General features: G+C 33.7%; 1 protein-coding gene across 3 annotated transcripts in view; it reads right to left on the reverse strand.

The window, feature by feature from the left end:
- Nucleotides 1-12,884, reverse strand: part of LOC118184526 (GTP-binding protein 8-like) — a 113,461-nt gene that overhangs the window by 26,245 nt on the left and 74,332 nt on the right. For all 3 annotated transcript variants that reach the window (XR_015038718.1, XR_015038719.1, XM_085808188.1), the window contains exon 4: nucleotides 1,127-1,226. Coding sequence is in view for 1 of the 3 variants with exons in the window: in XM_085808188.1 (XP_085664314.1) it covers nucleotides 1,127-1,226 (100 nt within the window). In the remaining 2 variants the exon portion in view is untranslated. The remainder of the gene's footprint in view (nucleotides 1-1,126; nucleotides 1,227-12,884) is intronic.

Consider the following 12,884-nt stretch of genomic DNA (forward strand, 5'->3'; position numbering starts at 1 on the left):
AGCACAGCCATCGCTATGGAAACCTCCCGAGTTCCCAAGGCTAAAAATATGGGCCCAGGAGTGAAGTAAAATAAAAGTAATGCTAACTGCACTGTTTGCCATTAATGGAGTGCATTCCGAATGCGCTCCATTAATGGCTCCATTAATGTCTTGCTCCTATTGCGTACTGAATTAAACCTGAATTGTATCGGTTTAGTTATTTACTATACCTATGTTTATTTCTTGCACATGCTTAAAACTGGCACATGCTGGGTGGGTGTTGGTGTTGGTGTTGCACTGAAAGTAGGTCTGTGATTTTCATTGATTATAAACACACACACACACACACACACACACACACACACACAAAAAAAAAAAAAAAAAAAAAAAAAAAAAAAAAAACTGCTATTACTACTACTAATAATAATAAAAATAATAATTTTTTTCATTGGTTGCCACTTATGCAAGGCCAGAAGTGGTGGTCACTTTATTATGGAAACCCCTAACAGAAGAGCCACTATTATATCTTATGAACGGACAGACAATTACATACATATTACATTACTACTAATAATAATAACAATAAAATGCTGCAATTGCACCATACCCATTACTCCTTCATTTTCTCAAACCTGTGCTTTTCAATATCCTGCTATTCTGCATTACATTTATTTTAACTGTTTGAACTATTTAAGTTTAATAAATTGGAATGATTTAACTATAAAGTCAGAATTATTTATGGATGAACTATAATCAACTACAAATAATTTTAAAAAAGACAATAAAATCGGAATTTACGGCAAATGAAATTTTAAATTCATTTAGTAAATAAAGAGCACATAAGTAAAGCTAGAAATTTCATTTAAATCACATATGCAGCAAAAATTTATATGCAGTCAGGACTTAATTTTCATGCTCTATAAAATATTTTGCTTTTAAGTACAGTTATATTCAGAAATAATTCTTAAGATATGTTACAGAAGCAAAAAAGTAAATCAAATTTTACGTAATAAAGTAATAATGACTACACTTATACAATACCTCACCGAAGAGCTCTGAAAGTGCTGCCATTTAAAAGGTTAATTATAAGCTACGGAAAAGTTTATTGAAAGCACTATTTATATGCATATTTTACTAGCATACTCACAGCATAAGGTATTCTATATTCTTCAAGCATGGATAGAGCAACTTCGTCAGAATGTTGGAATCCAATGTTTCCATCAATTAATAAAAATGTTTTGACTAAACTATATTTAAAAGAAAAAAACTATTCTTAGACATGAAAAACTGGTTTTCATAAACTACAATTCCAATAACTGTATAAATATGATCATTACACATTATTATCAAGATGCTGAACTTAAAGTGAAAGTTTTGACCATTTAATGGAGGAAAAATAGACAAGAAAATATCAAAGTAGACACATATTTAAAAACAACTTTTCCATTTTAAATCTTAAAACACAAGGATGCAATAGGTCCACAACTATATCATAACTTCTCCATAACTATATTGTGATAAATCCATAAATATATCTGTACTTACAGGGTTCGTCATCATTTATATCCTACAACATTTTCTTCACAAAAAAAGAAATGAGTTTTGCTGAATCACACTATACTTTTCTATACTGACACATGTAAAACTTAATAGTTTATATACATAAAGCAATTTCTCTATATGAACATGGACAAAGAGGAAAACATTAAAAAAATGTCTTATAATGGCAATCTATAGCCAATTACAACTTGTAAGTATATCACAATGTTTGGCTTAAATCCTTTCTAACTTGTGAACAGCAAACTTGCCAAATCTCTTCATACATCTATGAATATTCAGTCTCATTCACAAGCAGACAGCTTTTCTTTTTTTAACTGTTCATTGTGGAAATGACTTTAAATGAATGAAGGTAGAACGCTGCCAGTTGTAAAGCAGGCTACAGGAAAGGTCTTCCCCCCCCACCCTGTTGCTGAGCCATCTTCATTAATATTTCTGATACAATTTTGTGACTGTTTTCCAAGTCCTAAGCTAGAAAATGACTACATTCTAACAATCTTTTCCAAGTGACACGACAATGCGGTAAAACAGAAGGATTACAGGTGTCTTTTTGTCAAACAAAAACGTTTGCTGTCTGTTTAAAATAATATAATGAAGATGAAATCATTTGGAGAGGTGTGCCCTTTATTTTCTGCCACCGACTGATTCTTCATGCAAGGGGTGAACTATGCACATCACATAGTTTAATTTCATACAGTGCAGGGTTACCATCCAATTTCATGTACAACTGAACTACATTGGTGTGCAAAATTTAAGGATAAGATGGATTTTTTGAATGCATTGCCATGAAGAAGCATCATGTTCTACATCAATACAAATCAAAGCATAAGATGTGAAAATAAGAGACAAATGAATAAAACCATCCAAACATGGAATCAAAAGGATAAAAGCACTTTATTGGAGAAGTGGCTCCGAGCACAACTGGGAAGAAGGCAGAAATGTCCATGTGACAGGGTACCTTGCAAGAAAAATTCAGTTTTTAGAAGAGGATATGATCACCTATGACTGCAATGCAATACAGGAATTATGATGTCTGTTCATGGTAATGACAAGGGACTACTGAAGCATCGCTTCTCATCATTCTTCTTAGAGTGCTAATTTCAGCTGCAGAAGTACTGCTGGCAGCTAATCGCATGCTGCCAAATGCTTCCTGAAGATTTAGGTCCGAAGACTTTGCAGATCAATGCATGTGTTGAATATCTTCAGCTTCCAAAAGCTCTGTGACATCTACTGTATGATGATTTGTAGTTTTGTCTTCCATGAAGAGGAACTCTAGACCCACAGCACCTCTAAACAGATGCACATGAGGCAAGAGGACCTTGGTACAATAGTCGAGGTCAGTGAATCAACCTCCTTGAGAGATATGGAGGTCAGTACAGCTATTGAGCATGATACCACCCCAAACAAGAACCCTAGCACCTCCAAAATGGTCCCTTTCAATGATGAAGGAGTGACTTCATGCTCCTTTCTCTCTCCAAACCTTATAACATTCCTCCCCTTAATTCATTAATTCATGGAACGTATAAGTCCATGCCCTACAATGCTGGTCCCTAGCTTATTTCTTAATTGGTCTGTCAGTCCACTTTGTTGCCTTCTTCTACTTTAATGCTAACTCCTCTACCTTGTGCTTAATTTTTGCAGGCCAGTGTAATTGCAATACAATACCATCTGATTATACCTTGGTGCAAACATCTGTGGAACATTTGGAAACAATCTAAAAGCTCTGAAACCAATGATGGCAATGACAATGTTGTAGGGGAAAAAAAAAAAAAAAAAAAAAAAAAAAAAAAAAAAACAATATCTGTTTCTATTTTAACTATTAATTATTTATCTATCTTAACCTTTAATGCTGCATCTTAATCTTGCAGCACTAATGAAACTTCTGTATCATGACAAACATTATACACAAGATTTAATGAGAAAGACCATTATGCTAGAAAAATAATGGTCTATATTTTGCTAAAAACTAAAAACAATTGAGCTGATTTGATGCAAAGTCCATCTATTGTTTTTCAGAGATGGACTTTGCATCAAATCAGCTCAATTGTTTTTAGTAAAACAAAAGGTAAAGAGCAAAAAAAGATGGTATATGTTTGATATTATTACAAAAATTAGCGATTTTTTCTCCCTGGAGAAAATTAAAAAAAAAAAAAACTATTTACAAAAAACCAATATTACATGGTTGGTATGATTGTTAATACATTGTATGTCTCCCAGACGATGCAATACAGTCCGTACAACGCCTAGGCATGCTGAGTATCAAATTATCGATCTGATCTTGGGGGATATTACACCACTCAAAAAACAGTGCTCTCCGAAGTTCCGGTAGACATGTAGGAGGAGGATGACGGGCTGCAACTCGTCGGCCAAGCATGTCCCACCCGTGCTCTACTGGATTCAAGTCCGGTGAGAATGCTGGCCAGTCCATACGGGTGATATCCTCCGATTGAAGGCATTCGCTTACGATGTTTGCACGGTGAGGACGGACATTGTCATCCATAAACACAAATTGTTCACCCATGGCACGCCGAAACAAACGTAGATGTTGTTCCAGAATGACGTCCCAATAGATTTGGCTTGTCATGGTTCCAATTTGAACATGCAGGTCAGTTCTGGAACCCAGAATAATTCCACCCCAAACGAGCACTCCTGCACCAGCGTAACGGTGTCATTCAATGATGTTTTCTTGGCAGTAACGGGTAGCTGGAGCTCTCCATGTGAAACTCCGGCGAGAATCAGACTGCAAGCTAAACCTGGACTCGTCGGAAAACATCACACAAGCCCACTGTTGCGGCGTCCACAATGCATGCTCTTTACTCCAGGCTAACCACAGGCGACAGTGAGTTGCAGTGACGAACGCATCTGAGAGGTCTACAAGCATATTGACCAATCTGCCCTAAGCGTCTGTACACGGTCTGCCTTGAAATTGTCGTACCAGTGGCTGAAGAGATCTGACGAGACAGGTCTGAGGCTGTGCTCCGCCTGTTTCTTTTGGCAGTAACTGCCAAATACCGGTCCTCATTTGGCATTGTAACTCTGGGACGACCTGTGCTGTAATGTCTACTTACATTACCATCATGTTGGAATCGTTGCCAAAGCCTGGAGATGACACTCTGGGAAATTCCAAGTTCATCTGATACTTCCAGTTGGGTACGCCCACATTCCAGATGGCCGATAATTCTACCACGTAAAAAATCATCCAAATGCGTCCTTTGTGTCATAACTATTTGGTTATAGCACTGAAATGCTTATAAAGTGCCTGCGAAAAATTTTACTTCTTTGCCTGTATTCCTTACATATCACTCTCTTAAACTCTCATCATTGTGATGTACCATCGGTGTCATCTGGTTACTTCCTGAAATTTGCATGATTCTTGAAGATGTGTGTAGTGATTTTACAGGTGATATATTTATTTTAGAGTTCGATTTCCGCGTGACTCCAAATTATCCTTAATTTATGGACATGAGTGAATCACCCCAAATGAATTCACACAATTTTCATGTTTTAAGAAATCAGCATTTCTGTACATATAAAGATTGACGAGCGCTGTGGTAATTTGCACATTTTTTAAATGTGAATTTTCATGACTGTAACTATCCAAGGCAATATACATTCAACATACTTTTCACAGTATTGTTTCCAAGTTATGTCATACCTTTTCCTAATATCAGTTATTTCATCTAATTATGGTAAAATCATATTACAGAAAAAGATCATATAAAAATCATCTTAAGTAGGCTTAATTAATTTATCTCTTGCTTGCATTTATTCAGAACTGATTTTTTAGTATACATTTCCAGAAGTTTCTCACGGCAATTTATTGCAAAGTCTGAAGTTATGTATCACAATTTACACAAGTTCAGATAAGATAACCAGAAAATTCATTATGCTTACACTGAATATTTACTGCACTTCACAAACTGCCAGCTTTGAAGCAGAGGCATTTTGATGATTTTAGAACTTTGCTGTTCTAATGTTTTGCTAGTGGGAAATTTCCCAAAATTCATGAGTCCAGATTATCATTCACTGTCTTAATTTTTTGTAACTAAAGAAAAAAATTCTTTTTAAAAATCTGACTCTGAAGCAGTGGTGTCCTGATGATGCACATGAATTTTCTCCAAGTGTTGTTCTTGAAGCAAATTAGGCCAAATGCGTGAGGTCAGATACTTCATAGCATTGACTTTTCAATCAATGCTGACTCATAGTCACAAATATTACATCTAATGAAACAGTTGTTTGATAGCTTGTTTTCTTTTCTGTAACAGACTATAGCATTTTAACCTCTTACTTATCCAATGTTCCATTTTCATCAAGTAAATCATCAAGTAAATGATGTGGAAAATAACTTGGATTCAAACAGGAATTATTGTAGAATGCTGGTTAGCTTATATGGAGGAAAAGCCTTCACTGATGCTAATCAGTTTGAGAGAATTTGTTTTTTCTGAGCTGTTTGGGCATGAAGCAAACGTAAAAGCCAAAGTACAGAGTAAATTTTTGCTGCCCATAATACAAAGAAAGAATTAATTAACTGCGGTAATCTATTCACATGATTTCTATTTCTAAACCAACTCAAGATAACTCTCATCTCCTAAATGTCCATGTTTCTTATTTTTTTAATATGGTTTATAATGGTTTGAGGTAACTCAGGCAAGGATACACCCCACATCAGCATAAAATTACATATCCAGCTCAAGATGATGGCTCTCATCTCCCAAATGTCCAGTCTTCTTAATTTTTTAAAACACCATTTATTGTGGTTTGAGGTAACTCAGGTAAGGTTATACCACACATAAACACAAAATTACATATCTGAACTAAGCCTAGCTACTTCAAAAGCAAAATCAAATTTTCTGTTTGTATTTAAGACTGTTTAGGAACTATCTCAAGCACTAAACTGGGCACATTATAATTTTTTAAGGGTAGGTGCCAAATGAGAGTACAACATTCATGGCTTTAGAACCAAAAGACATATCTTTATGGGCTATATACAAATTGAAGTGTAAAATATTATTTGATGATGACATTTGATTAAATATAACAAAACACTCAAATCTGCCTAATGACACATATTTACAGACCGCAATCTACAGGAAACTGGCTCATATTCATGTTACACATAAAGAAAATTACAAAAACTGCTCAAGCAGGCTGTTCTCTTGCAAGAATTAAAATCTTGTTGAATTACCAATATTCAGGGATCTCAATTTACTCAGTAGCTAGTAGGCAGAGAGGAAACAAAAACTTCATTAGATAAGGTAAATTGATCAACTCAGTCTAAGTGACAGTACTATTTCAAAAGTTGAATAATCTCAGCTCAGTTGGTTATAAACGGCATTATGTTAAAAGTGAATGTTAACTTTAAGTGGTACAGGAAAAATGTATCCATACCTAGAATAGTTTAACTCTTTTGGACATATAAATAAAATCATATTTTTTAGAAACAATTTTCAAACTCAAAATAATTCACAGAAATGATATAAGATTTATATTTTAAGACACAACATATTCATATTTTATTTAAAATGAAAGAAGAAAGATGCACTTATATTCAATATTCTATCAGCTAACTAAAATTTTAAAAATCACTAATTGAAATTTGTACTCAGATTCCTGGAACTAATACAGTACAAAGTCTTTAATCCAGACTCGTCGGTACTTCGGCGATTCCAGATTAGGGGTTTTTCTGGATTATAGATCATCAATTTAAATCTGGTAAGATGGCATGCAGAAATTATAAAATTAAAAATATGAAACTGTAATTTATGAAATAAAGAGCAATTATGATCTAAAGGGTATCAAAATTTACAAAAACAAAACTCTTTATATTTATTTGTTACTTTATTAAACATTTCTTTCAATGTAAGTTGTTTTGTTTTATGTGCTAATACTTTCTCTTTAATTCTATAAACAGATATAATTTCTTGTTCAGTTACAAAATTCCGCTGTTCAAGTCCTGTAATTGCTGTGCCGAGAATACCGACTAGCTTGTCAATCGAAATTTTTTTGTTTTCACTAACCTCTCTGTCACTTTCTTCATGCCTTTATCCATTTTTTTGCAGCAATTCCGCTTTTTGTTTGATGGACATCAAAAGAGGCTTTCACTTTGTAGATCCTTTGGCAGCTCAAAAATCGGAAACTCATTTTGACATAATCGAAAGTTCAAGCTTACTTTTTATAAAATTGCTCTAATTAAATGTGCATGCATAAACGTATTATGTGCATGCGTAAACGCATATGCACATGCATAAAGGTATTATGCACATGCGTAAATGCTATGCATGCACAGAAAGTTTGTAGCTTTGAGGTCCAGATTAGAGATCATTCTGGATTATGGACGTCCAGATTAAAGACTTTGTACTGTATAGCAGTTGAACACATAAATGGCCCACCAGAGGTTAAATGGGTAGAATGCTGAACACTAGCATCTTTATGGAAGTTTTTTTAGGGTTTTTCCCAAGTGCAACTTGAATATGAGTTAGTTTCCATTCGAAAGTACTCCATGATGGCATGTTTCTCCTTAAGCACATAGGCCTTGTGCACTTCATCATAATCGATTAGTAGACAATTAACATTTTAACAGTTACTGAAGCCACACAACAGCATTTGAGTACCAATTATTTTCAAGACCAATGATGTGTGCTGTCATTCAAGAGCTGTCCACTAATGGCTACTAACACTATAGAAAATCATTCCAATAGCAGTAATAGCAACTGTTGATTGTGATTTGATGGTTTCTCATTAAAAACTGCTTTATGAGTGATGGAAGATACAACGTATAAATATTTTTGAGAAATTGTTGATTATTTTATATTTCATGCAAATTTGAGAGAATAGAAGCAATATTAGTGCCCGTGAAAAGGCCACAGTTGTAGAGTGATGGATCACTGTTGCACCAGGACAATGCACCCGCTCACATGTCCCTATCCGTCAAGCAGTTTCTGACCAGCAAAAATATTACTGTGATTCAGCATCCTCCTTATTCACCTGATTTGGCTTCATGGAACTATTTTTTATTTCCTAAAGTTAAATCTTATTTATAGAGAAGCCATTTTACCTCAGTTGAAGTGGTTCAGGCAAAAACGGAGAATCTCTTGAATGGCCTTCCAAAAACCTCGTTCCAGAACTGTTACCAGCAATGGCAGCACCGAATGCAATAGTGTATGAATGCTGAAAGGTACTACTTTGAAGGTGATAATGTCATGGAAAACTGATTCTGTAAGTACAATGATTTATTGGACCAATCTCTTTTTTTTTTTTTTTTTTCTTTTCCTTCTTTCTCCCTTTTTTTGTTTGTATATGCCACACACCTTGCATGAGGAAATCAGCTATTTCATACATTTAATGATTTAGGTAAGAATTATAGATACTGAACTTTACTGGCAAGACTGTAATTCACCAAAGAAAACTAAACCCTGATTAACTAATCAGCATACAAAGAACTTATATTAGAGTTCATATTCTACAAGCAAAAAACTATGTTAAATTATACTTAGATTATTTCAGGCTGTTTCAAATGAAACTCCAATAGCATCCTGTTTTAATTTCCTCCCTGTGTTTGTGTAATCTTACTCTATGCACTGGTTTTAAGTGTTGGCAAGTTATTAGACATTATGATGAGTGAAGAAACATCAAGGACACTTGCAGAAAAATCTGATACAATTTAGATTTTGCTGATGAAGCAAGTAGGCACTCCATGAAAGCTCCAAAAATAATTTGAAAATGCTTCGACAGATTTAATACTTAAATCTAAAATTAAGTCTGAAAAATGAAGAATTTGAAATTTCATTGAGACCACAAAATAAAATATTCTCACTCTCTAACACACATCTTTATACTTTTCAGATATTCTATTTTGGTAAATTTTGGTAATGCACAACAGAAATTTCTTCTTATTAGCTAACAATAAAAAGAGCTGGCTACCAATGAGTGCTGGTTTCTAACTACTAATCTACTTAGCATTCACTAAGAAGTACTTCCAGCTCTGTTGAATTTTAAACAGAACAACTAACTTTAAATTAGGTTATTTTATATCCAGCAGAACCCTAACTACCTGCAAAGAAACCGGCCTACCCAAACTAAGTCAACTGATGAATAAATTACAATCATTCTTATTATTTGCTGTATTCATCCATTTAATGCTATTTTTCTTGATTCAACAGGTTAGTAGATGGATTAATGAACTGCACTAAGCAAAGTTTTCTAGCATAAAAATTTATGTAACACTCAGCTTAAATTAAAAGCATGTAAAATGCACTGAAAATGAAATAGTGACATCATTACATAAATATCTATACTGCATTAGAGAAAGCAGTATTTTACCTGGCCGGTATTTCACTTCGATGATCCAATTTTTCAACTATTGATTTCATTGCCTAATTATCGAGATTGTCAAAGATTTCCATTGAAATACACAATTTTTTAAACGGAACTACAGAATTTGATTTAAAGACCATACAAATTTTAAATTGCTTCAGAAGAAGGGGCACTGGGGCAATGGCAGATTGGTTTAAGAAATCGGCCCTGGCAGGAAAAAATATGCCAGCCCTAAGGAATGTCATTTTATACATATAAAGTTATCATTGTCATTATCATCATCATAAAAATAGTTTTATAAAATAAAAATATACCTTTACAAAAAAAGTAACACTTTATTCATATATATGCAAATAAGCCACAAACAATAAATAACAGTGACTAAATGATTATATAAACAAAACAACCGTTGATTCATAATTAGCCATTTAAATATTTTTTAATTCCAGGCACCTGGGTAAATATTTCCTCCATTATATCTTCAATTTTTGCTTTAGCCAAAATATCCTTCCTTATGTTCATCAACAGCAATGACTCCAAATTAGCTTGCTTCATAGCATTCCTTAATCTACTTTTCTCAATTTTTAATTTTGATAAGCTATCACATTCATCTTGCATTATAGATAAGGTGAGTTCAAACTTATAAGCAAAAAAAGACACTGGCATATGCATTACTATATAAATTATATTTCAAGAGTAATTTAGATACACTCAAGATGCAATTTTTGCAAAAACTGAACTTAGCTTTCGATGAATATTCATTAATAGATAGAGCACACTCTCCTTCTGACTCATTATCAGATTCAAAATAATGACTTTCAATTGACTTTTTTAGTATTCCCCATTTACTTACTAGGTCCTGATATTCATCCTTGAGATTATCAATTGTTACACCTACATAGTATAGATAATAGTAATAATATCAATAAATAGTCAAAAGAGTTTGGCGAAAATGGCTTCAAAAAGTTTTTGGATCGAGAAGAGATATATCTTCATACAACTTCCTATGCCCTTTAAACCTACTTTACATCGATGAAATGGTTTTATCCATTATAAAATTAAAGACAGTAATTTCAAATCATTTGATAAGACAATTAAAATTATAGTTGAACGATTCTTTGTCCTCCATTTGTTTCACTTTTCGGCATCCTCTAGCTGAGTTCTTCTACAATTATATCACATCCCAGTTTCTAGTTTATTACTTCAAGCCATTGCAAATGATTTTGATGCATTAAGTACTAAATCAAAGTATATAGAAATGGCTTTTAAAGAGCTTGTAGCCTCCTTAACCATAATATATACTAGGATGTAATCTAATTCTTTAGTCCGCAAATATTTCATTACTGGCTCAGTATATTGAAATATTTTCAAATATACATGAGCAAACAAAATTACTCTAAAAGATGATATTTTGTCTAGAATGAATTTTTGCCATTTCCCGTATCTGTGCATTTTATATATCATTGGAAGCAATACTTTTGAGTGCAAGTAATAATTCTATGTATAAATGCAATTGAAAGTGCCAAACATTTGTTTAAGGGTGTAGTATTTCGAACTACTTCTATACTTCAGGTCAACCTAAGCTGAGAACACTGGATGCAGTAGAAAGTGTATGCGTCTGCCGTAGAATATAGTTCTACCATTTCGAGAAGTAATATTGTAAAATTTACGCTGTGATATATGAATACTGTTGAACAAAGAGAATGGAAGGAAAAAATGTGTGAAACGATGGATTACGTTGCATCCAGCTTTTTATTTAAAAATTTGCTAACTCGTGTCAATCATTCAATGACCAGCAGGAAGACATCCCCTTTTTTTTGGCATTATTGGCGAAACTGCAAATTCCAGCAACTCTGACCTCACCCCACTCTTGATGAGAAAAGATCGGGAGGAGAAAAAAGCAATAGTTATGGTATCTGCTTCATCTTCGACATATGTGTATAATTTTTAACCTCATAAAGCTGGAAAACCTTATAAACCTGAAAAAGCTCTTTCCAATGCCACAAATTAAAAATGCAACAGCAGTTTGCAAGGCCAAAAAAGGGCAGACCTATAAACAGTTATAAATAACATTATAACTGTTATACAAACTAACAAATCCCTTAGAAAATATAATATAGAGGTGTCGCATCAGTAGCCGAGTGCTTAAATCGCTGAATCGTTTGAGCGCAAGCGAACGGGCTGTATTCATGGTCGGTTTTGATGGTTTTCCCATGTGTAACGTGAATACAAGCTTGTTTCCTTTAGAAAGTCCTCCACAAAATGCATCTCACCCCTTAGTCGGATATCTCTTGTGTGCTTTGCTATATTAAAATCACCTAACCTAACCAACGGAACGAAAGTAACGGAAGTACTGATCAATTAAATTAACTATGGTAGAAGAAACAAGGGTTTCTGTCTAGAGGAAGAGATGGCTTCGTGGGGAATTTATAAGGATAAAGGACCTTTTTTTATACAACACACTGAGGGACTTCTATGCAGTTCAGAGCTTACAAAAGCCATTACAACCAACACGCTGCATACTACCAGTGTTTCACGGCTTAAGCAACTCTATCATTAATGCGCTTGACTTGCAGATGATTCCATCTAAGGAAAGGAAAAGCCAGATTTTTTTTTTTTTTTCATATGATATGCTTGTTATTTTTATACCTCAAAGGAAATGTATGGTTTTTGCCTAACTTATACAGTCATTCACATATAATTCGCAGATTCTCAGTGAGCTGAATCAGTCTGCTTTGTATAAATTGAGAGATGTAAAAGCAATATATTCCTTTGCGCAAAGCAAAAGACCCACCTTTCACACCCCGTCATGCATAGAAGTTTCATTCGTCAAAGGATAAAAATTTTAATTTTAAAATACAAGTAAACTTTCGTTTAATACGGCAAATGTCTTAACAGAAATAAATGCACTTCTTAAGAATTTAATTTTTTTAAATACTTTTTTTAGTTCTTATGAATATTTGTGCTTTGTTGTAACTAATATAAGATATTTCTAATGTTATAATTTTAATTGATTAGTGGAATTAATTGGTATA

This window comes from Stegodyphus dumicola, chromosome X1 (genome assembly GCF_044657685.1).
Source record: "Stegodyphus dumicola isolate Sdum_Otavi_A_Nest chromosome X1, ASM4465768v1".
In the NCBI taxonomy this organism is placed as follows: Eukaryota; Metazoa; Arthropoda; class Arachnida; order Araneae; family Eresidae; genus Stegodyphus; species Stegodyphus dumicola.